This window comes from Moschus berezovskii, chromosome 4 (genome assembly GCF_049115385.1).
Source record: "Moschus berezovskii isolate FMDL1 chromosome 4, NW_MosBer_1.0, whole genome shotgun sequence".
Lineage (NCBI taxonomy): Eukaryota > Metazoa > Chordata > Mammalia > Artiodactyla > Moschidae > Moschus > Moschus berezovskii.
In genome coordinates, this window is record NC_142463.1 from 104,592,498 (window position 1) to 104,619,068 (window position 26,571).

The 26,571-nt window shown below is 38.9% G+C and overlaps 1 protein-coding gene across 3 annotated transcripts in view; it reads right to left on the reverse strand.

The window, feature by feature from the left end:
* The window catches only part of ARNT (aryl hydrocarbon receptor nuclear translocator), a 69,545-nt gene extending 45,944 nt beyond the window's left edge, over positions 1-23,601 (reverse strand). For all 3 annotated transcript variants that reach the window (XM_055401359.2, XM_088835736.1, XM_055401358.2), the window contains exon 1: positions 23,416-23,601. In XM_055401359.2, the coding sequence (XP_055257334.2) occupies positions 23,416-23,440 (25 nt within the window). In that variant the 5' untranslated portion in view covers positions 23,441-23,601. The remainder of the gene's footprint in view (positions 1-23,415) is intronic.
* Between the last annotated feature and the right edge of the window lie 2,970 nt (positions 23,602-26,571).

The following is a 26,571-nucleotide window of genomic DNA, read 5'->3' on the forward strand; positions in this document are numbered from 1 at the left end:
GGCAGAGGAACCAGAGATCAAATTGCCAACATCCGCTGGATCTTAGAGAAAGCAAGGGAATTACAGAGAAACTTCTACTTCTGTTTCATTGACTATGTCAAAGCCTTTGACTGTGTGGATCACAACAATCTGTGGAAAATTCTTAAAGAGATGGGAATACCAGACCACCTTACCTGTCTCCTGAGAAACCCGTATGCAGGTCAAGAAGCAACAGTAAGAATAAGACATGGAACAACGGACTGGTTCAAAATTGGGACAGGAGTACCTCAAGGCTGTATATTGTCATCCTGCTTATTTAACTTATATGCAGAGTACATGATGTGAAATGCCAGGCTAGATGAATCAAAAGCCGGAATAAAGATTGCAGGGAGAAATATCAACAACCTCAGATATGCAGATGATATCACTCTAACAGCAGAAAGCAAAGAGGAACTAAAGAACCTCTTGATGAGGGTGAAAGAGGAGAGGGAATAAGTGGGTTAAAACTCAACATTCAGAATCCAGTCCCATCGCTTCATGGCAAATAGAAGGAGAAAAAGTGGAAACACTGACATTTTATTTTCTTGGGCTCCAAAATTGTTGCAGACAGTGAGTGCAGCCATACAATTAAAAGATGCTTGTTCCTTGGAAGGAAAGGATTGATAGCACATTAAAAAGCAGAGACAACACTTTGCCTACAAAGGTCCATACAGCCAAAGCTATGTTTTTTCCCAGTAGTCAAACACAGATGTGAGACAGGGACCATAATGAAGGCTGAGCACCAAAGAATTGATGCTTTCAAATTGCAGCAATGGAGAAGATTCTTGGGGGTCCCTCGGACTGTAAGGAGATCAAACCAATCAATCCTAAAGGAAATCAACCCTGAATATTCACTGGAAGGACTGATGCTGGAGCTGAAGCTCCAATACTTTGGCCACCTGATGCGAAAAGCCGACTCACTGGAAAAGACCCTGATGCTGGGAAAAACTGAGGGCAGGAGGAGAAGGGGACAACAGAGGATGAGATGGTTGGATAGTATCATTGACTCAAAGGACATGAGTTTGAGCAAACTCCAGGAGATGGTGAAGGACAGGGAGGCCTGGCGCGCTGCAGTACATGGGGTCACAAAGAATCAGACACAACTTAGTGACTGAACAGCAAGGTAACATTTATAAAAATACCACACCCAATAGCAGCAGATATACATTCTTTTCAAGTGTCCCCAGAACAGATACCAAGATAGACCATATGCTGTGCCATTAAGCAAACCTCAACAAATTTAAAAGAACTGAAATCATAGATTGGATTCTCCACCCACAATGGAATCAAACCAGAAATTAGTAAACAGAAAGGTAATAGGAAAATCTCCATTCGCCTCGACACTAAATAACACATTTCTCAATAACTTAAGATGAGGTCTCAAAGTGGATAAAAAATACAGTGAACTAAAAAATGAAATTACGAGATGGTAAAATTTGTGGAACACACCAAAAACTATATAGTCAGAGGAAATCTTACAGCACTAAAATGCTATATAAGAAAAGAGGAAAAGTGAAATAATTCACCTAAACTAAAAAGGAAAAAAAGGTCACTTCCATCCAGGCCAGACCCCCAAGATGGTTGAGCTCTTGTTGAGACATGCTGGCCATCATTGCCTCCACACCCACCTTAGTCCTCAGTCCAGTATCAGAAATGTTCCTTTGGGAACCACAGCCAAAGAAGAAATGGAGAGGTTCTGGAAAAGAACACTATTTCAAATTGTCCTTTGTCTCCCCATATCAGTATCTACAACTGGTCTCTTTCCATGGTGACGTCCATTGGCCACTGTGGCACTGGTATTGCCTCGAGTATAGGGATCTCTTTGCGCTGTCGGCCCTCTTGGTCCCTGTGAGCTTGGATTTTCATTTGGAACTTGTGAAGTCCCTGTGTTTGGGACCAGCACTGATCACACAGCCAAATTTCCACTCGTCTTCCCTCTCCTGTATCACACCTGGAATGGGATCCAATACTTGATGTGAGACCTAGGAAAAGGTTTGTGCTTGCATATCCTCTTGGAGCTCAGCAGTAGAGTACCTTATAGAACCACAATAATGGAAAGGGTTCAGTTTTCCCCTTATTTCTAAAGATGGAATGACTGCAAAAGTTCCCTTTTCTTGCCCCCAGCTTGCAGCCTACTCTGGACCTCGGAGCCTTCATTCTCTCTTCATGTTAGGTCTTGATTTATGATGAGGGTCAGCTTTTGGCTTCTTCCTGAGACAGTGGAGGGCTTCCCTTGTGACTCAGCTGGTAAAGAATCCACCTGCAACGCGGGAGACCTGGGTTCGATCCCTGGGTTGGGATGATCCCCTGGAGAAGGGAAAGGCTACCCACTCCAGTGTTCTGGCTTGGAGAAGTCCATGGACTATATAGTTCGTGGGGTGGCAAAGAGTTGGACACAACTCAGTGACTTTCACTGAGACAGTAGAAACAATGTCAGCTTTGTGGCCTCTGCCATGGGGACTGGGAATGGGGCTTTGGCCTGTGGGTTGCTAGCTTAAAGGACAGTTCTTTTACTGGTCAGAGCTCAAGGTCTTTAGCATTCACACATTCTGACTGAAAGAGGGGTGGAGGCGGAAGGGAAGTAGCCTGTCCCAGCTAGACAGAGATAAAAAGAAAATAAACTAACTCTTGGAGCACGTGCTTTGGGGAGATGTATAGCTTTTGATGCAAGAGGAAGATTCAGAAAATTATCACTGAACCTATTAAGGGTTATTTCTCATCCTTGTGTTTCCGGAAAAACCAAACCTCTTATTGTCATGTTTTCTAATCCAAATTCATGTGACAGCTTTTTCTGAAGCTGAATTAAATTACTGTCTTTGGGGAAAAAGAAAGGACAAAATAAACCCAAAACAAGCAATAATGAAAGACATAAAATAATAAATTGTAAAACAGAAGAACAATTTAAAAATAAAACAAAAAGTTCTTTAAATCGATCAATAACATTGACAAACCAGATCAAAAACACACAAACTACCAAAAGCAGGGGAAAAAACAGGAATTCTCACGACAGATCCCGAAGAAATCAAAGAGATAACTGAGAATACTAACTTTCATAAATCTGACAACTTAGATCAAAAGGACCAATTCCTTAAAAAACACAAACTGAACTTCCCTGGTGGTCCAGTGGTAAAGAATCCACCTGCTAAAGCAGGGGATATGTGTTCGATTGGGAAGATTCCACATCATGGGGCAACTAAGCCCATGTGCCACAACTACAGAGCCTGTGCTCTGGAGCCCCTGTGTCCTAGTGAAACTAGAGAAAGCCCATATGCACCAACAAAGGTGCAACAAAGCCAAACAAACAAAAAAATTAAATTTTAAAAGAAACAAAAACACAAACTAAAACAACTAATCAAACACAAAACAGGTGACATGAATGGTCCCATAATTACTAGGAAACTGAATTCATATTTCAAGAACTCTTAAAAAATTCTAGGTCTAGATGATTTCACTGGAGAATTTTACTGAACATTTAAATAAACAGCAATTTTACACAATCTTCTCCAGAAACAAGCTGAGAAAGGGAACACTTACCAATTGATCTTATGAAGCTAGTATAAACCTGATACAAAAACCCAAGACAGTAGAAAAACAAAACAAAAACCCAAGATCAATATTCCTTAGGAAAACAGATATTAACAAATAACAAAATATTAGCAAATAGAATTCAGCAAACAGAATTTGGCAATATGCAAAAGAATTTTACAGTGTAACCATATGTGATTTACTCAAGAAAAGCAAACTGGTTAAACACTTAAAATCAATCAACACATTACTAGGCTAAGAAGAAAAATAATGATCATATCAGCCTATGTATAAAAAGTATTTGCTGCAGGGTGAAGGAAAAGTGCAACAGGGAGAGGTAGAATTTAAAAAGTAAAAAAAAAAAAAAACACATGGGATATAAAAAAAAAAGTATTTCCTAAAATTCAACACCCATTCTGACAAAAACAGAAAAATTAAAGTGAAATGTCTTCACCTTGACAAAAGTATCTACAAAAAGGGAAAAAAGAAAAATTGCCACTGTGTGTATGTATGTGTGGGTGTGTGAATGTGCTCACTTGCTCAGTCGTGTCCAACTCTTTACAACCCCATGGACTGTAGCCCGCCAGGCTCCTCTGTCCATGGAATTTTCCAGGCAAGAATATTGGAGCAGGTTGCCATATACTTAACAGTGAAAGACGATGCTTCCTCCCTAAGATCTGGGAACGAGGAAAAAAAATGTTCACTCTCATCACTTATTTAAACACAGTATGGGAAGTTCTAGCCAGTGCAAAAAATGCAAGAATAGGAAATAAAAGGCATATAGATGAAAAAGGAAAAAAATAAAACTACCCCCATTTGCAGATTACATGATTGTCTTTGTAGAAAATTCTAAGGAACCTACCAAAACAAAAAAACCTCTCAGAACAAACAAGTGAATTCAGCAAAGCTTCAGTATACAAGATAAGCACACAAAACTCAACTGTGTTTCTATATACCAGCAATTAATACATGGACATAAAAATTTTAAAGCACAAAACTATTCATAACCCTTTCAAAAAATAATTAAATGTGAATTTAACAAATGCACAGGATTTGTATGCTGAAAGAATGCTGATGAAAGAAATGAAAGATCTAAACAAATGGAGAGACTTATCACATTCATGGACTGGAAGACTCAACAAAAGATGTAAATTCTCTTCAAACTGATACACAAGTTTAATGCAATTCCTATCAAAATACTACCAAGATATTTTTGAAGATATACACATGACCATTCTAAAATATATATGAGAAGGTAAAAAGCTGTAATAGCTAAAAAAAAGTTGTAGAAAAGAGTCTATTTGAGTTCAAGACTTCTAATATAGCTACAGTAATTAAGACTGTGAAACCCTAGCAGAGTCACAGACACTTAGATCAATGGAACCCAGAAACACTCACACAAATATGCCCAAATGATTTTGACAAAAGTGCAAAAGCAATTCAACAGAGGAAAGATAGTCTCTTTAACAAATAGTGCTAGACCAACTAGACATCCGTAGGGAAAAAAAAAAAAACCTTGACCCCTTATTACAAAATTTAATCAAAATGAATCATGAACTTACATGTATAATATAAAACTATGTAACTTTCAGAGAAAATCTTCAGGATCTAGGGACTAGGCAAAGAGTTTTTAGACTAGGTACCAAAAACATGATCCAGGAAATGAAAAACTGATTAACTGGACATCACTGAAATTAAGAACTTTTGTTCTGTGAAAGACTGTCAGAGGATCAAAAGACAAGTTACACAGTGGGAGAAAATATTGCAACAAAGGACTTGTAACTAGAATATAAAAAGAACTCTCAAAACTCAACAGTAATAAAGCAAAAGTCTTAAACACACATTTTACCAAAGACTGTTGTTCAATCGCCCAGTCGTGTCCAAATTTGCAACCCCATGGACTGCAGCACACCAGGCCTCCCTGTCCCTTCACCATCTCTCGAAGTTTGCCCAAGTTCATGTCCGTTGCATCAGTGATGCACAAATGGTAAAGAAGTGCACGGAAAGATGTTCAACGTCATTAGACATGAGGGAAATGCAAACTAAAACCACAGTGAGATATACACATACCTATTAAAATGGCTAAAAATAATACTAATAAAAAAATAGGAAAGATACAAAAAAAGATCACTAGTGCTGGTAAGAATATAATATAGTACAGCCACTCTGGGAAACAGTTTGGTATTTTCTTTAAAAACTAAACATGCAATCAACACAAATTCCAGCACTGCACTTGCAGGTATTTATCCCAGAAAGGCGAAGACTTACATTTATAGAAAAATCTGTACCCAAATGTTTGTACACTTTTATTTGTAATACTCAAAGACCGGAAAAATTATACATACTGTACAATTTCATTTATAGAACATTCTTGAAATAGTGAAATTACAGAAACAGAAAACAGGTTAGTAGCTGCTGGGGATTAAGGAGAGGGTAGAAGTATGAGGAAAGCGGATGTTGCTTTAAAAGGGTACCACAAGGGACCCTTATGATGACAGAAATATTCTGTATCTTGACTGTACCAATGTAAATATCCTGTTCATGATATTATACTATAGTTTTCCAAGAAAACACTGCACTGGGGGAAACTGGGTTAAGGGTAGGGAATCTCCGTATTATTTCTCATAACTAAATATGAATCTAAAATCATCTCCAAAAAAGTTTAAAAGTTTTTAAAACATTTTAATGTCATATACTTCATCTTCCTTTTGAAATTTAAAATTTCAGTAAAGTTCTAATAACAAACAACTCTTAAGGTTAACTAAATTACATCAAATTTATATAAGAACTTTGCAGTAGTATGGTACTGCATTTCATCATCCAGGAATATGGTACATCTTACATTTATTCAGACATTTCCTAATGCCCTTTGATAAAATTTTACAGTTTTCCTCACATAAGTCTTATTTTTAGGTATTTTATAGCTCTTAATACTATTATATCTTGGAATAAAATCTTTTCCATTACAACCTCTAATTGGTTATTGCTAGAATAAAAGAAAGTTACTGACTTAAGTGTGTTTATGTACTCAAATAACTTTACTAAATTCTATAAAAGCATTTGCTGCTGCTGTTGCTGCTAAGTCACTTCAGTCGTGTCCAACTCTGTGTGACCCCACAGACGGCTGCCCACCAGGCTCCGCCGTCCTTGGGATTCTCCAGGCAAGAACACTGGAGTGGGTTGTCATTTCCTTCTCCAATGATAAAAGCATTTAGTTTACTAGATTTTCTTAATACATAATCACACCTGCAAGGAATGATTATTTTATCTTTCCTTATTCAATATGTAGTTTTATACACTTATACACTATTTATTTTTCTTCATTTACTGAATTATTGCAAGGGCTCTTGATCTGTGGGTCAGTGGATAAAACCTACTCATAAACTTGGACAAAGAAAAGTTTTATTCTCATTAATCATTAACTGAAATTTAGCATTTCCTTCAATCATGAAAGTAAGGTAAAACACAGTAGTTTCAGCAGTTATGTGTGACTTTGTCATCAACAGAAATCAGATATTTTCACATCACATGTTAATACAAATATCCAGAATTATTACATTCAATACTATTTTGAGACTATAATAATTACTAGACTTGTCACTACATCTCATTGTGTTAATAAAGAAACATTAATTACTGCATTACAAACTTGTAATTTCTATTTTGGTAACTATATCTTTAATAAAATTCATTTTTTTCATAATACTATATGGTGTTACCTTACGCACTAACATTCTAAGGGTTCAATAGGGAGAGCAAGCCACACCTCAGGGTGAGCCTGGGGCCTAGGGCCCTGCACCACCAGCTCACCAAAGTTTCCTCCCATGTGCCTGTGTCCTTGCACTCCTCACTAGGGGCTCCAACTTGGCCCAGACCAGGGGAGGTTTTTACTAATATTCTGGAATGGGTGCAACACAAAAGTGTGACAAGAACTTTTGAAGATTCAAAGTATTATTCCTGGTTTTACAGTGAGTGCATGGATAATTAGTGGTTTTTTCCTAAGCCCTCACTTTGTGTCAGGCACTGTGCTGAGCAACTTGAGTGCCTCTCGTTTATTTCCACAATGATCCAATGAGGTTGAAGGGCTTCAACAGATTTCACCAGTCGTAGAAGTCTATGTTAAAAAAAAAAAAGAATCTTTTTTTTTAATTCATTTTCATTTTTTTTTAAGTTGGGTTGTTTTATTGGAATTGCACTGACTAAACATTAACTTAGAACTGACATCTTAACATTATAACATTAACATCTTAACATTATTCGAAGGTCCAATAATGGATCTTCTTTTCAAAATAGTTTTTTTCTTTCTTCATTTACTTTGGCTGTGCTGGGTCTTCGTTGCTGTGTGGGCTTTTCTCTAGTTGCGGACAGTGGAAGCTACTCTAGTTGCAGTGGATGGGCTGCTTATTGCAGTGGAATGGATTTTTTTTTAAATCAGAAACAAATGTTTTTGTAAAGTATTTATTAATACAATCATTTTTCTTTCCCTTTAGTTTGATAATGACACGGACATAGGTTTTCTCAGGTTGACCGATGCTTGAATTCCTGGAATAAATCTTGCTCAATAAATTGTAGTGGGCGGAAGAATGTAAAAAATGCATGTCCACAGAGACTCAGAATGTGATCCTATTTGGAAATAGGGTCTCTGAAGATATAATTAGTGAAAATTGAGGTCATATTGGATTAGGATGTTTCTAAATCCAATGACGGATATCTTTACAAAAGCAAGGAGAGGGACATTTAGATACAGAGACAGAGACTGGATGATGTGTCTAGAAGCTAGAAAAGAGAAAACTAAATCTACCAATACCTTCATTTCAGACTGAGAGCCTCCAGAGATGCGCGAGAATAAATTTCTGTTGTTTTAAGCAGGGTTTGATCCCTGGCCAGGGAACTAGATCCCACATGCTGCAACTGAGAGTTCACATGCTGCAACTAAAGATCAAAGATCCCAGGTTCTGCAACTAACACCCAGCATGGCCAAAATATATAAAAAATTTTTAAACAAATTATATATATATATGTACAACTGGGTCACTTTGCTGTACAGCAGTAATTAACACAAGGTTGTAATTTAACTATACTACAACTATATAAATTTTTTTAAAGTTAAAAAGGCAAATTTTATGTTATATGTACTTTCTCATAATAAAAAAAATTTTAATATATAAAAAATGTTTGAGGTGGATCTATATCACTGAAAGGGAAAGCTACTCACCATATATGACTGGAAAAATGGAAACACAAGCTATAGAAAATTATATACAATAAGCTTACATGCATAACAAAAGCCTGGAAGAATTCATTTAATATTTATTGTATGCCTACTATATGTCAGGCACTGTTGCCAAGCCCTAGAGATAAAACAAGAAATAGAAGAGACAAAAATCCCAACTCTTATGAATTCTGCATGCTAGTAGAAGAGCAAGATAAATCGGGAAACAAAATATAAACTGGGCTGACATTTTATAGATAAGAAATGGATAAATAGCCATTTCACTTGGTTTGATCTAACAATATGTTATATAGTGATAAATACAGAGAAAAATAAACTGGGGGAGTCAACTCAGATGTATATAAAGTTCAAGCAATTTTAGATAGTGAGGGAAGATCTCGCTGAAAAAGCAGCATTTAAGGAAAGGTCAGAAGAAGGTGAGGGAATAAACCATGCAGATATCGGGAAAATGCATTCTAGGCAGAGTGCAGATGCCTGGAGGTGAGAGTATGCCTGTTAAATTCTAGAAATAGTGTGGATGACCTCATGGCTAGAATGGAGCGAGTGAATGTTACACAATAACCTATTAACAGTAGTTGTCTCTGGAATGGCATTTAGAAACTTCCATATTTGATTTTCTACATATCCATTTTATCTTTTACACTAGACATATAATACTTTTATAATCAGAATAGGCATGATCCCAATTTTTTAAAAAGAAAATTTATGTGCGTGTACCTGTATGTGTGGCATGCACTGAAAATCTGAAAGAACATAGCTCAAACTCTAAAGTGATAGAAATCTAAATTCCAATCCTAGGGTTACCACTTACTACATGTATGACCTTGGGCAAATTATTTAATCTCTCAGGGTTTATCTGTAAAATGCAGCTGTAACAGTACCTACCTCCAGGGAAGATCAGATAATAAACGTGAGCAGTGCCTAACACACTGCAGTACTTCTTAAACAGGAGCACTGTAAAAATACAGCAAACACTTAAAAGGCTCTGATTTGGCCATTACTGATTTTTACATTACAAAAGTAATGTATTAAAATATGGGTATACAGAAAATAAGATGTAGAAGTCTCCAAAAATATTCAAACAATACAGAAGCAAACTGTCCAAAGTAAAGTCTTTTGTACATATACCCCAATTTCTGCCACGGGAAATTGCTGTTAACATTTTGTTATGAATCCCTCCAGATCTTTTCTTTACACTATATATTACAGGGTTTTAGCAATTTTTACATAACAAAGAGAAAGGATCCATATCATATTTATTCTAAAAATTTTATTTTCCAATTAACAATGTATTCTAGAAGGTATGCCACATCAATAAATATTGTTAGTTAGTTCTAACAGTTACACAGTATTTCACAGAACATATATTTATGACTGGAGAAGGAAATAACAACCCACTCCAGTACTCTTGCCTGGAGAATCCCATGAACAGAAGAGCCTGGCAGGCTACAATCCTTGGGGCTGCAAAGAGTCAGACACAACTGAGTGACTAACACATACACACACACACACACACACATATTTATGACATTCAAGCTATCACTATCATAAATAATGTTTCATCAAATAGTCTTGTATATTTTTAAGCACATATGCCAAGATTACCTACAACAAAGAATTTCTGAAAATGACTTTCTGAATCTAAAGAAGCACATTTAAAACTTTGCCCATTACTCTCCAAGACCACTGAACCAGTGAAATTGCTCAGTCTTGTCCAACTCTTTGCGACCCCATGGACTGTAGACTACCAGGCTCCTCCATCCATGGAATTTTCCAGGAAAGAGTACTGGAGTGGGTTGCCATTTCGGTCATTCCAATTAAGAACTTCACCAACGGTATAAATTATCCATAGCTCCCAAAGCACTGGATCTCAGCAATCCTTCAAAGTTTTACTAATTTTCTAGGTATAAAATAATCATCATTGTTGGTTTCATGTGGATTTCTCTATTAAGACTGAGTTTATTTTATATATTATCACTATTAACTCTTTCAATAATAGGTTTAAATGGGATCTAAGAGTTGGAGAAATTTAGAGAAAGAAAAGATAATTGAGGTGGTTTAAAGTCTGACACAGTCCCTGGCACAGAGAAGGTACTCAATAGGAAGGAAAAACTAAAGGAAACAAAGCTGCTAACCAGCCAGCCACGAAGTTTCAGAAAGGTAGGTCAAGCTGGACCTCAGAAAAAGCGAAGAAGACGAAAAAGGCATCCCATATACACAAAAGAAGATGAGCAAATCATAATGGGGGGTAGCGGGGTATGAAAACAGCTGTGAGGAGCTGTAGGGAAACAGACCTGTGAAGAAGCACAGAATTTGTATTCGGTAGAAAATATAACATGTCAAGTGCTACCCAACTGTGAGAAGGCCTTGAAGGTCAAGATGAAATCTTAAATCTGATTCAATAAGCAACTGAAAAACAAAACATACCTTTAAGTTAGAGGGACAAGAAAATATAAACTAAAAGATCAATCTGACGGACTCAGAGAAACAAATTAGACTAACCAAAAATGAGGTGATAAAAGGTCTAAATTAGGATAGCAGGATGAAAAGGTAAAGGAACTTCTAAAATTTTAAACTATGTAACTTCTGAATAAGAATAGTATTTTAAATGTATATACACCTACTTTTACTCTCTTCTGCCCCCACCACCTCAAATTACATAAAGGAGAAAAACAATTTTAACACAAGATACAGAACCATATAAATGGGAAAAAAAATGGGTGAAAGAAAAGAATAATAAATTTATGGAAACTGGTACCACTACCTTTGGTAGACCCATAAGAATTTAATTCTAAATGAGTAAGGGAAAAAGCAAAGCAAAAAACCGACTCTATTTACATACCAGAATGCCCCAGACTCAGGAACTGGTGACTCTGGGTGCTTCTGGGGGAGGGTAGAGGGGAGAGCAAATGAAAGCTAAAATAAGGATTAGTTCAATAACTGTTTAAGAAGCAGGTCAATTTCCAGATCCTCTTCCTATTTCTTCCAAAAGGGAAAATGCCCCTCCTCAACCCAGTCAAAAACTGATTTATTCTCTGGAAGAGTGTAAACTAAACCAGAGGTCCTCTGGCCTGGGGAACACCAGGCAAAGTTGAAAGTGAGGTTACCGAACTGGAAACAGGGAAACTAAGAACAATGTATGTAAAAGGGATGTATCCTATTGTACTGCTTCTTCCCTGTATTTCACGTGTCCTCTTTCTTGGTATAGGCCTTCCCTGTAGCTCAAACAATAAAAGAATCTGCCTACAACGCAGAAGACCCAGGTTTGATCCCTGGGTCAGGAAGATCCCCTGGAGAAGGGAATGGCAATCCACTCCAGTATTCTTGCCTGGAGAGTCCCATGGACAGAGGAGCCTGGCAGACCACAGTCCGTGGGATCACAGCATCGGACACAACTGAAGCAACTAACGCTACTACTACTTTCTTGGTACACTCTCATCTACCAGCAAGGCTCATCCTCTAGGAAGTTCCTGGAAGAGTATAAAGGAGACCTTGAGTATGTGAAAGTATCCTTCTTCCACTTCACTGATAGTTTGCCTAACTATGGAACTCTAAGTTGGAAATTATTTTCCCTCAGAATTTGGAAGGCATCACTCCATTGTCATCTATCTGCCAGTGTGATTACCGTATGGAGAAGCAAAACCATCTGACTGCTTATTATTTTTCACTGATCAATTTTCTCCTCTCTGGAGAAGCTTATAAAATACTCTTTGTATCTGACGCTGAAATTTCATAATAATGTGTCTTGAGTACATGAGTTTTCATTCATTGTTCTGGCTTCTTCAGTTTAAAAACTCGTATCTCCTATTTCCGGGACATTTAATAAAAAGTTAAAAGTTTGGTTAAAAGAAAAAAAAAACAGATGTCACCAGAGAAGGGGATAAAGTACTGCTGTTTTTATAACAAATCATGTAAAACCAAGTCTTTAAATATATGTATGGAAAATTTTTACTAAAATAAATTTTAATATATATGTTTCAATAAATTTATTTTAAGAGTCACAGATGTAAAAAACAAACTTGTGCTTACCAAAGGGGAAAGGGGGGAAGGGATGAATTAGGAGACTGGGATTGACACAAACACACTGCTATATGTAAAATGGGGCTTCCCTGGTGGCTCAATGATAAAGAATCCGCCTGCCAATACAAGAGATGCAGCTTTAATCCCTGGTCAGGAAGATTCCCCTGGAGAAGGAAATTGCAATCCACTCCAGTATTCCTACCTGGAGAATCCTATGGACAGAGGAGCCTGGTGGGCTACAGTCCATCAGGTCACAAAAGAGTTGGAAACAACTAGCAACTAAAACAAACAACATATATAAAACAGATAACTAGGCTCCGGCGGCGTAGGCGCGGGAGACACCCGGCTCCGGCGCAACCGACCACATGCAGAATCGTGGCTGAGAGGAGCTACCCCGCGCCCAGGGTTAGGGCGGTGGCCGAGAGGAGCTGTACCACGTTCAGGAGGCGGTGGCTGCTTGGGCACCGGAGGGCCGAAAGAAGCTGATCTACATTCAAAGCAGGAGGCGCGACCTTGAGGAGATACCCCTCGCCCAAGGTAAGGTACAGCGGCTGCGCCTTGCTGGAGCAGCTGGGAAGAGATACTCCACGACCAAGTGGAATATAAGAATCCAGTGTTCTGGGGAGGAAGGAACAAGATGGCGGAGGGATAAGATGGCAAGACCACTTTCTCCCCCACAAATTCATCAAAAGAACATTTGAATGCGGAGTAAAGTCCACAAAACAACTTCTGAATACTGGCAGAGGACATCAGGCTCCCAGAAAAGCAGCCCATTGTCTTCTAAAGGAGAGAGAAGAAATCCAGCTCCACCCACCAGAACACCGACACATGCTTCCCTAACCAGGGAACCCGGACAAGTCACCCGTCCAACCCCACTCACAGCGAAGAAACTACGTAATAAAGAGAACTCCACAAACTGCAAGAAGAGGGAAAGGCCACCCCAAGCAAAGCAATATAAGCAAGATGAAGAGGCAGAGAAATACCCAGCAAGTAAAGGAACAAGATAATTGCCCACCAACACAAACAAAAGAAGAAGATATAGGGAATTTACCTGATAAAGAATTTCAAATTTTGATGGTGAAAATGATTCAAAATCTTGAAAGCAAAATGGAGTTACAGATAAATAACCTGGAGAAAAGGATTGAGAAGATGGAAGAAAGATTTAATAAGGACTTAGAAGAAATAAAAAAGAGTCAATATACAATGAATAATGCAATAGATGAGATCAGAAACACTCTGGAGGGAACAAACAGTAGAATAACAGAGGCAGAAGACAGGATAAGCGAACTAGAAGATAGAATTGTAGAAATAAATGAAACAGAGAGGAAAAAAGAAAAACGAATTAAAAGAAATGAAGACAATATTAGAGACCTTTGGGACAATGTTAAACGCTCCAACATTCGAATCATAGGAGTCCCAGAAGAAGAAGACAAAAAGAAAGACCATGAGAGAATACTTGAGGAGATAATAGTTGAAAACTTCCCTAAAATGGGGAAAGAAATAATCACCCAAGTCCAAGAAACCCAGAGAGTCCCCAACAGGATAAACCCAAGGCGAAATACCCCAAGACACATATTAATCAAATTAACAAAGATCAAACACAAAGAACAAATATTAAAAACAGCAAGGGAAAAGCAGCAAATAACACATAAGGGGATTCCCATAAGGATAACAGCTGATCTTTCAACAGAAACTCTTCAGGCCAGAAGGGAGTGGCAAGACATACTTAAAGTGATGAAAGAAAATACCCTACAGCCCAGATTACTATACCCAGCAAGGATCTCATTCAAATATGAAGGAGAAATCAAAAGCTTTACAGACAAGCAAAAGCTGAGGGAATTCAGCATCACCAAACCAGCTCTCCAACAAATGCTAAAGGATCTTCTATAGACAGGATACACAGAAAGAGTGTATAAACTTGAACCCAAAGCAATAAAGAAAATGGCTGCGGGATCGTACTTATCAATAATTACCTTAAACGTAAATGGGTTGAAATTTTCAAAAAAAAAAAAAAGAACAGAAGAAAAAAAAAGATAATTATCTTTAATCTCACTATTCCAGACACTCATTATCAAAATAATGTCTTTGGGCCTATCTGTGTGTGTTATATAATTTTATAGTTTTAGATGAATTGTGCTCTCAATGCTACTTTGTGACCTACCTTTATTTATATAAAAATATTGTGAAAATCCTGAAAAAAAACAAAAAAAAAACAGATAACTATTAAGTACCTACTGTATAGCACAGGGAACTATACTCAATACTCTGTAATGATTTATATGAGAAGAATCTGGAGTGAACATATGTATATGGATGACAAATACACTTTTACTGTAAACAGCAGAAACTAACATAACATTGTAAATCAACTATATCCCAATAAAAATTAATTAAAAATAAATAAATCTATTTTAAGTATATATTTTATACAGTTAAAATGTTTTATATGCTTTAATATTTTTATATGTTTAAAATGCTTTTTTTAAATGGGAAAAAAACAAGATATGATAACAAATCGGATAAAAACATAAAAGAATCCCAACACTTCTAGTTACTTAGCCTGGGGAACTGGAAAAACTGTGATAGTCATGAAAGATACAGAAAAGGTAGGAAGGGCAGCAAATCTGAAAGAAAATACTGGTGACTACATATCTATATATACATACATACACATACACACACACATATATATATAAAGCTTTGGAAAGTGTTAGTCACTCATTCAAGTCCAACTCTTGGCAACCCCATGGACTGTAGCCTTGCAGGCTCCTCTGTCCATGGAATTCTCCAGGCAAGAATACTGGAGTAGGTATATACTTGTATAGTCCTCAGTTACTTCAGTCGTGTCCAACTCTTTGTGACCCATGGACTGTAGACCTCCAGGCTCTTCTGTCCATTGGATTCTCTAGGCAAGAACACTGGAGTAGGTTGCCAAGCCCTCCTCCAGTGGATCTTCCTGACCCAGGGATTGAATTCATGTCTCCAACATCTCCTGCATTGCAGGCAGATTCTTTACTGCTGAGCGACTGCGGCTGCTGCTAAGTGGCTTCAGTCATGTCCGACTCTGTGCAACCCCATAGACAGCAGCCCACCAGGCTCCCCCATCTCTGGGATTCTCCAGGCAAGAACACTGGAGTGGGTTGCCATTTCCTTCTCCAATGCATGAAAGTGAAAAGTGAAAATGAAGTTGCTCAGTCGTGTCCGACTCTTCGAGACCCCATGGACTGCAGCCTACCAGCCTCCTCCATCCATGGAATTTTCCAGGCAAGAGTACTGGAGTGGGTTGCCATTGCTGAGCCACTAGGGAAGCCCATATACCTGTATATATATAATAAATAACATGTTGAGGATTATTCAAAGAGATTTTTTTTTTTAGACAGATGAAAATACAGAAAATAAGCTTATGTGAAAAGACAGGAATAAACATTTTGGACAGTCTTCAATACATAAAAGATAAATGAACGGAAGGAGACACAACAGTTACCAAATAAATGTTTAATTGAGGCAGGTGGATGGGCAAACAGAAATGAAAGAAGTTGATTCGCTTACTAACTAATCAATTAAGAGTTCCAGTCCTAAGAGTGAGACCTGGAGAAGCATAATGAACAAGAGAAAGAAAATGAGCAGGTCTAAGGAACAAAGAAGGAAGTCAGTGAGAAAAAGCGAGCAATGCACTGTTTCTGAAGCCCAATTCAAAAAGTTCATCAAAAAGGCACAATTATGGATTATTAAGAACCAGGAGGAAAGATTCCAGTAAGAACCTTAAAGTCATTTAAAGAGCTGAAAAACAATTATGAATAAAGGATGTTACAGAAAAGATTTCAAGAACTGCAAAACTTTTCCAGCAAATTTTTCAGCACTGTGCACTCATCTCTCCATCCAAGCAACTGTGCTATGCTGGCTGCCAAATGTGGTACTTCACCTTTATCTACAAAAAAAGGACAATACCCCCACCCTCCTTCTTAAAAAGAAGCAATTGTGCTACACTTCTGTAGGAAGTGACTTTAAGTCCAATGGAGAATACTACTAAGTCTTGTAACTTAGCAGTTAAGAATATTGACTATGTAAAGACCACAAACAATAAATGTTGGTGAGAATGTAAAGAAATGAGAACCTTCATACTATTTTCCACTGTGGCTAAAATGGTGTAGCCACAATGGAAAACAGTATGGAGGTTTCTCAAAAAAAAACACTAAAAATAAAACTACCATATGACCGAGCAATTCCACTCCTGGGTATTTATTCAAAAGAAAAAGAAAACATTAACTCAAAAAGATACATACACCCCAATATTCACAGCAGCATTATTAGAAATATAGAAGTAACCTGAGAAGCATAGAAGCATCCATCGACAGATAAATGGATAAAGATGTGGTGTGCATATACAATGGAATACTACTCAGCCATAAAAGAGAAAGAAATTTTCCATTTGCAACAACATGGATTGGACTTGGACGGTAGTATGCTAAGTATCGTTAAGTTAAACAGAGAAAGACAAATACTGTACGTATCACTTAAATGTAGAATCTAAAAAATAAAACTAGTGAATATAACCAGAGAAGGCAATGGCAAGCCACTCCAGTACTATTGCCTAGAAAATCCCATGGATGGAGGAGCCTGGTTGGCTGTAGTCCGCGGGGTCGCTAAGGGTTGGACACGACTGAGCGACTTCACTTTCACTTTTCACTTTCACACATTGGAGAAGGAAATGGCAACCCACTCCAGTGTTCTTGCCTGGAGAATCCCAGGGACGGGGAAGCCTGGTGGGCTTCTGTCTATGGGGTCGCACAGAGTCGGACACGACTGAAGTGACTTAGCAGCAGCAGCAGCAGTGAATATTAACAAAAAACAGACAGACTCCCAGATACAGAAAACAAACTGATGGTTACCAGTAGGGAGAAGGAAGAAGGGAGGGATAAGAGAATGGTAGGATTATTAAGAGGTACAAACCACTATATATAAAACAAACTACAAGGATCGACAGTGCAACAAAGGGCATAAAACCAATACTTAATAACTATACACTGAACACAACCCATGAATCACTATGCTCTACACCTGAAACTTATATATTGTACAACTATGCCTTAATTTTAAAAAAAAGATTTTAAAATGCCTATAAAAAAACTTTGTGTAGATGGACTGCCAGCAATCACAATGTCTTTACCCCCCCAAAAAAATTGTCTCTACCCCTCCTAGCTATGTGACTTCAGACAAACTAATCATTTGCTCTGTGACTTAGTGTCCTCATCTAAAAACATGATTAATACATACCTCATAGGATTCTTACAAAAATTAAATGAGATAATATATATGAGGATTAAGAGATGATATATTTAGAATAAGTGACCAATAATTATTAATGTGAGCTATTATAAATGAATTCATGATGCTATGGTTTAATTAGTGTTATCCTTTCAAAGGTATTTTCATGTTAACAGTGCATAAAGATATAAATCTCCAATGCCAGGTTTTACAACATTCACTTATTCAATATTTACTCAGCACACTAGACACCCCTGAGAGCAGTAGGGTACGGTGGTGAACAAGGTAGATAAAGGTCCTGCTCTCATGAAACTTTAATTGGAATTAAGTTGTTGAAATCAGGGACTTCCCTGGCCATCCAGTGGTTAAGACTTCACCTTCGAAAGCAAGGAGTGTACATTTGATCCACGGTTGGGGAGCTAAGGTCCCACATGCCTCATGGCCAAAATATCAGAACATAAATCAGAAGCAATATTGTCACAAATTCAATAAAGATTTAGAAATGGTCCACAACAAAAATCTTTTTTTAAAAAGTTGTTAAAGTAATAAATTTAGTTTGTCTACTCAACTACCGAAAAATGTGAAGAGGCAAATACAAAACAAAGAAATGATGAAAAGAGATGCAAACTGAGATAATTTATTTGGAAACTGAGAGATGGTTTCTAACATACATAATAGCCAACAAAACAGGAAAAGTGCAGCCTGGTATACACTAAGAACTTAATACATGTTTAATAAATGTGCCCATTTCTTTCTCTAGGTTTGTTTCCTTACGCGTAAAATGATAGGGGTTATCTTTTTTTTTTTTGGCCTCACCACACAGCCAGTGGGATCATAGTTCCCTGACCAGGGATCCAACTCGTGCCCCCTGCATTGGAAGCTTGGAGTCTTAACCACTGGACCACCAGGGAAGTTTCATGAAAGAGGTTATCTTGAATCCAAATTCAACATTCGTTAATGTCTACTTATTCAAATCATCATGGCATGTTAAGCAGCATTCTTAAGAACAAATAGCTCTACAAGCAGGGTCCATCACTGTCTGTGAATGATGGGCCCAAAGAAACTCCACTGAGTTCAGGCTTTGCATTTCACAAGAGCTTTAAATATATCCCTTCAATTATATTTAAAGGAAATCAGCTATACAACCATAGAAACATTGGATAGCACTGACAGAAATGTCACCCTATAACAGGACTATACCACCAGGGGAATTAACACTTAAAATAACCATTGTAAACAGCCTGAAGGGAAAAAAGTGAGTGAGTGAAAGTCACTCAGTCTTGTCTGGCTCTTTGCGACCCCATGTCCATGTATGGACCCATACAGTCCATGGAATTCTCCAGTCCAGAATACTGGAGTGGGTAGCCATTCCCTTCTCCAGGGGATCTTCCCAACTCAGGGAGTGAACCCAGGTCTCCCACATTGCAGGTGGATTCTTTATAAGCTGAGCAACCACAGTTTCAAAGACAGTTTCCCCAATCAAGAATTCAAATTTTACCAGTTTTGAAATTAAATATGCCCCAAATGTCACAGCCTAAGTAAAATCAAGGAAAAGGGGGTTTAGTTTCCTTGAATGTTGCAATTTAGTTTTTTGAAAATCAACCATCACTTGGCACTGTGGAAAATACCCATTGTTAATACTTTAGAAGAAAGTCATCCATAGCAGAGAACTACAAAAGACTTTCACAAGCATCCATAAAACAACATATTATTCTCATCTGTCAGTGATGAGTAGAGAAGTAGGACTGGAATGCAAATAACTAAAGTGAGAGACCACTATTTCAAAAGCAAGAAAACTAGAGTTCCAAGAATGCAGCCGTATCGACTTCTTAATTTCTAAGAAAACAGAAAACATTCAGTTTGGTGCCACAATTTGAACAGCATAAAAAGTATGTGGGGAAGCTTCCTAGTGGTCCATCGGTTAAGAGTCTGCCTAGAAATGCAGGGGAGACTGGTTCAATCCCTGGTCTGGGAAGATCCCACAGAGCAACTCGGCCCATGTGCCACAACTACTGAGCCTGAGTGCCTGAAGCCCACACTCTACCACAAGAGAAGCCACTGCAGTGAGAAGCCAGCCCACCACAAGGAAGATTAGCCTCTGCTTGCTGCAACGAGAGAAAGCTCACATGCAGTAACAAACACCTGGCACAACCAAAAATAACTAGCCAAGTAAAACGTTTCTAACAAAAAGTAAAAATATTTTTTAAAAATTAAAAATAAAAAGTACATGGGTTAAGGTTCTTTTTCAAAAATGTTGACTGTTTTTCAATTGCTGAATCAGTAAAATATATTTAAACGCTTTTGAAAAAGTTTTTTGCAATAGAATATAATTTTTTTTAAGTATCTTGGCATCTTAATTTTATACTGCATAAACTCCTATTTTCCGGTATCTGAAAAAAGTAAGTAAAGGTAATAGATAAAAATTAAGTTAATTTACTTTATAATCTGAAGAGGTTAAAAACTATGTGAAAAGAAAAAGTTTTCCTAAATGTCAGTCTTAAAAACCCAAACATGTGTTCCTTCCTTTGCCTTCTACCCATTCTGCATCCACAATCCCCTGGAGAAGGAAATGGTAACCCACTCCAGTATTCTTGCCTGGAGAATCCCATGGACGGATAAGCCTGGTAGGCTACCGTCCACGGGGTCGCAAAGAGTCAGACACGACTGAACGGAACGGAATAGCACAAAAAGAGATCTCTGTTAAAGCGAATACCAGAATCAAGGGAGGAAAAACCTGCACTACTAAAAACTCATTCACATCTCTGGTTTGAATACTGAAATATAAATCAAATAACTAATCTGTTCCCAACCAGTGCCTTAGCCAATGCATTACAAATCACATGATTTAAAAAATATTTCTCAAAATTGTTAGTATTCCACGGAGAAGAAAAATATAGTCTAAGACTTCATGAACCACCTACCCACTTACTTCTGCTTCCCAATGGTAAACAGAAATATTAAAAAACAATGAGTATGAAAAATTATCAATTACAGAGAAAAAAGGCACCACCACATTAGAACTATTACTCCAACATAACTCAGAGAGTACAGTATAAACCATATCTTACTCTTCTTTTGATCCAGCACCATTTTAAGACATACATAGTAAAAAATGCAAAGGAACCAGGTCTCCTGAAAGTCTCTGTAGGGCCACCAACAGTCTCTATGTCAAACCCTATAAACACAACTAAAATGATCAAGTATTGTTATTAATGCTAAGGATTACCTTAAAGGAAGCTTAGAAGAGTTAAATAATTATTAACAGAAATCTGTGCAGACATATGTGAAAAAAGAACAAACAAGAACCATAGGGAAACTTAACTAGAAAAAAGACAAAGTAGAAAAACTCAAAGAAACATGTACGATGTCTCTAGTTCCTAAAATGACCCTAAGAAAAAAAGGTTTGACCATGCACAAGGAATTCAGACCTGAAAGCCTCTTTTCACTGAGCACAGAACATTTCCACCCTGTGTCCCTACATTTATGGCCCTCATATGCAACAGGCTACCAAAAGTCCACAATTGATCTCTTCCTTTTGATACAAAGGGGCAAAAGGAGAACTGAAGGAAGAAAATGCACTTTCTAATTTAAACATCATGGTTGAACTTGGGATCAATAACTTGGAAGCTATGGGAAAATTCTCCAACATCAAAAAGAAATCTAAAAATTGCAGAAGCAGGCTGCCAAAGGGCAATAAACAAAATAACTGTTCCATCATAAGCAAGCATTCTGTACAAATAAATACTATTTTCCGCTTACAGATTTAAGCTGATATTGATCAGCTAATGAAAATGTGGTTAAGAGATTGTCCTTCTTGTTACCCTTGTTTAAAAAACAAAATAAAGCAACCCCACCCACACTGCTGGAAAAAAAGCTTCTGACATATGTACTAAACTTGTTTACTTCGCCACCTCTTAATAAGAGAAACGCTTTGCAACTTGACTATGGTTATATAAGTATTTTGCAATGTGTTAGTTTAAAATCTTGTTTATTTACTCGCTAGTTAACAGATAAGTCATTTTACTTCAAGGTCAGGTTTGCCATAATAATAGCATCTTTCCAATTTTATTCCATCACTCAGCACTTCCTGCAATGGAATTTTAGCCATTAACTTTATCTCCTTTTCCTTTAAAAGGAAAAAACTAAAAAGATTTAAAAATATGATATTCACATGTGGCAAATTAACTTCTTTAAATAGTTCTGTTCCCAGAAACATGGTAGGAAAGACAGTAAATTTCACAGTGATTCAATTGTAATAGTAAAACCGGGATATTGCAAAATACTGCTGCCTTTCAGAGGAACGAAAAAAATCCATCTAAATTTTAACAAGCGAATAGCAGTGAAGCCCTCCCACTACTATATTTTCAAGTTATTTATCCCTACCTCTTACTTCTTTTCTGAAGATATCAAAGATAAGGATTTCTAAGAAATGACCAAGGTCAGCAAAGTAAACTAGGATCCCTAAAATGAAATACTTCCTAGGGAGAAATAACTGTAATGTACTGGAAAGAGGACTGGGACTAGGAATTTCAAAACCTGATGTGTCCAGACCTGTTGCACTACACCCTATTCTATGTCTGAGACACGACTGGTTAATTTTATTTTTTTTTAATGTTCAAGCTCTCACTATAGAAGAGATGTTCTTTGAGACACAGCATGAACTGAACTTAAAGAATGGGGACTACCTCGACCCACCTAACAAGATTTCAACCTGGGGTCCCGGATGCTTGCCGTTGGCAAGACCTATCCTGAAACTCAAACATTACACAAACCTCAGCTTTCAGCAGCTTATGATACTAGAGGCACCTCTTAATAATAAACGCAAGTTTCAAAGGACAGCCCCGTCGGGGGGGAAGACAGGTTGGCTGGTTTCTTTGTTTTTAAGAAACTGAGTATAAATGCAAAGATTTTGAAACTTTAAAATCTAAACGTTTGGAAGTAACATCTCAGCTGAACGGCAACGCGGTTCAGCGTTTATAAGCTCAAACTACTTTTAAAGTAAAACAAGCCACTCTGCCCACAGTTATTCGGCATCAAGCAGGTCCACAGTGGGCAGTGTTGAAAGAGCACAACGCACACCAGAACGCCGCCACAAGAGTGGAGGCGGGCCAGCCCCGCGCGGACTGGCGCTCCCACAGAACTCCGGGCAAGGAATCCCCAGCTACCTCCCACCTGCTCCCTCCCTCTCCCGCGGGTCTCCCCCAGCCCCCGCGTCCGGCCCCTCCCCCACCGCCGCCCCCGCGCGTCCCGGCGCGCTCGGCCCCAACCGCGGCCCCGCAGCCCCGGGTCTCCCCAGTTGCCAGCCCCTCCAGCCCCTCCTCCTTCCCAAGCAACCCAGTCCTCCGTCTCCTCACCGGGGTTAGCAGCAGTCGCCGCCATGGCCGTGGATGCCACTGCCGCCGCACCACCCCCCCCGCAGTGGGAGGAGCTGCCGCCGCGGAACCGGGGGGGAGGGGGAGGGAAGAGCCACTCCCCAGACGCGGCGCCGCACTGCCGCCACCGCTACCGCGGAGCCCAAGATGGCGGCTGCAGCAACCCCCACCGTCCCCAGTCCTACCGCGGAGAGACCCCGCCTCCAGGGCGGGGTCAAACTCAAAGCCAGCCTCCTCGGGAGAACTGACCAATGAGATCCAAGATATATCAGAGGGCGGGCTGGCCACTGAGCCGCCAGCCCGTCCTGTGGAGGAGGGCGGGCGAGAAAGGATTCCAGCTGTCTCCCTAATCCCGCCTCTTCTGAGTTAGAGGTCAGTGATCCTGTGACGTCAATGAAAAACAATTTTACTAAAAAGCTTCCCTGGGTGGCGGATTCGCCTGGTTGGCAGTTCTGCATAAGGTTTATTTTGTAAATATTTTTTAGGTGCTCTAATGCGTAAAGTTCACTTAGTGATTTGTACTCTTTTCTAGTTTTTTTTCCTCTTTTAAGGAACTTTGTCCCTGGCAATAAAAGTTCAGTAAGTTTTGAATCTCTGCAGGAGACCTAGGTTCAATCCCTGGCTGGGGAAGATCCCCTGGAGAAGGAAATGGCAACCCACTCCAGTATTCTTGTCTCGGAAATCCCACGGAGAAAGGAAATGTGGGCTACTGTCAATGGGGTCGCAAGGAGTCGGACACGACTTAGCAACTAAACCACCACCATAGAACTGGTAGTGTGAGACGATCTGGGCGATTATGGTCTGGTTCAGTTCAGTTCAGTTCAGTCGCTCAGTCGTGTCCGACTCTCCGCGACCCCATGAATCATAGCACGCCAGGCCTCCCTGTCCATCACCAACTCCCGGAGTTCACTCAAACTCATGTCCACAGAGTCGGTGATGCCATCCAGCCATCTCATTCACTGTCGTCCCCTTCTCCTCCCGCCCCCAACCTTTCCCAGCATCAGAGTCTTTTCCAGTGAGTAAACTCGTCGCATGAGGTGGCCAAAGTATTGCAGTTTCAGCTTTAGCATCAGTCCTTCCAATGAACACCTAGGATTGATCTCCTCTAGAATGGACTGGTTGGATCTCCTTGCAGTCCAAGGGACTCTCAAGAGTCTTCTCCAACACCACAGTTCAAAAGCATCGATTCTTCGGCGATCAGCTTTCTTCACAGTCCAACTCTCACATCCATACATGACCACGGGAAAAACCATGAAGCTCAACATTCAGAAAACAAAGATCATCTGGTCCCATCACTTCATGGGAAATAGATGGAAAAACAGTGGAGACAATGTCAGACTTTATTTTTTTGGGCTCCAAAATCACTGCGGATGCTGATTGCAGCCATGAAATTAAAAGACGCTTACTCCTTGGAAGGAAAGTTATGACCAACCTAGATAGTATATTAAAAAGCAGAGACAGTACTTTACCAACAAAGGTCCGTCTAGTTAAGGCTATGGTCTGGTACCGACAGCCAAAACAGGAGGCAGTGTGAAGCAGATTAGCTATAACTTCCTGTCTGACAGAATGTGGTCCACTGCAGAAGGGAATGGCAACCCACTTCAGTATACTTGCCTTGAGAATCCCATGAATAGTATCAAAAGGCAAAATGATAAGATACTGAATGAGGAATGCCCCAGGTCGGTAGGTGCCCAGTATGCTACTGGAGATCAGTGGAGAAATAACTCTAGAAGGAATGAAGGGATGGAGCCAAAGCGAAACAAATACCCAGTTGTGGATGTGACTGGTGATAGAAGTAAGGTCCGATGCTGTAAAGAGCAATATTGCATAGGAACCTGGAATGTTAGGTCCATGAATCAAGGCAAATTGGAAGTGGTCAAACAGGAGATGGCAAGAGTGAATGTCGACATTCTAGGAATCAGTGAACTAAAATGGACTGGAATGGGTGAATTTAACTCAGATGACCATTATATCTACTACTGTGGGCAGGAATCCCTTAGAAGAAATGGAGTAGCCATCATGGTCAACAAAAGAGTCCGAAATGCAGTACTTGGATACAATCTCAAAATCGACAGAATGATTTCTGTTCGTTTCCAAGGCAAACCATTCAATATTATAGTAATCCAAGTCTATGCCCCAACCAGTAATGCTGAAGAAGCAGAAGTTGAACGGTTCTATGAAGACCTCCAAGACCTTTTAGAACACCCAAAAAAAATGTCCTTTTCATTATAGGGGACTGGAATGCAAAAGTAGGAAGTCAAGAAACACCTGGAATAACACGCAAATTTGGCCTTGGAGCACGGAATGAAGCAGGGCAAAGGCTAATAGAGTTTTGCCATGAGAATACACTGGTCATAGCAAACACCCTCTTCCAACAACACAAGAGAAGACTCTATACATGGACATCACCAAATGGTCAACACCGAAATCAGACTGATTATATTCTTTGCAGCCAGAGATGGAGAAGCTCTATACAGTTAGCAAAAACAAGACCAGGAGCTGACTGTGGCTCAGATCATGAACTCCTTATTGCCAAATTCAGACTTAAATTGAAGAAAGTAGGGAAAACCACTAGACCATTCAGATATGACCTAAATCAAATCCCTTATGATTATACAGTGGAAGTGAGAAATAGATTTAAGGAACTAGATCTGATAGATAGAGTGCCTGGTGAACTCTGGACGGAGGTTCGTGACATTGTACAGGAGACAGGAACCAAGACCACCCCATGGAAAAGAAATGCTAAAAAGCAAAATGGCTGTCTGAGGAGGCCTTGCAAATAGCTGTGAAAAGACGAGAAGCGAAAAGCAAAGGAGAAAAGGAAAGATATAAGCATCTGAATGCAGAGTTCCAAAGAATAGCAAGGAGAGATAAGAAAGCCTTCCTCAGCGATCAATACAAAGAAATAGAGGAAAACAACAGAATAGGAAAAAACAAGAGATCTTTTCAAGAAAATTAGAGATATCAAGGGAACATTTCATGCAAAGATGAGCTCGATAAAGGACAGAAATGGTATGGACCTAACAGAAGCAGAAGATATTAAGAAGAGGTAGCAAGAATACACAGAAGAACTGTACAAAAAAGATCTTCACTATGAAGATACTCACGATGGCGTGATCACTCACCTGGAGCCAGACA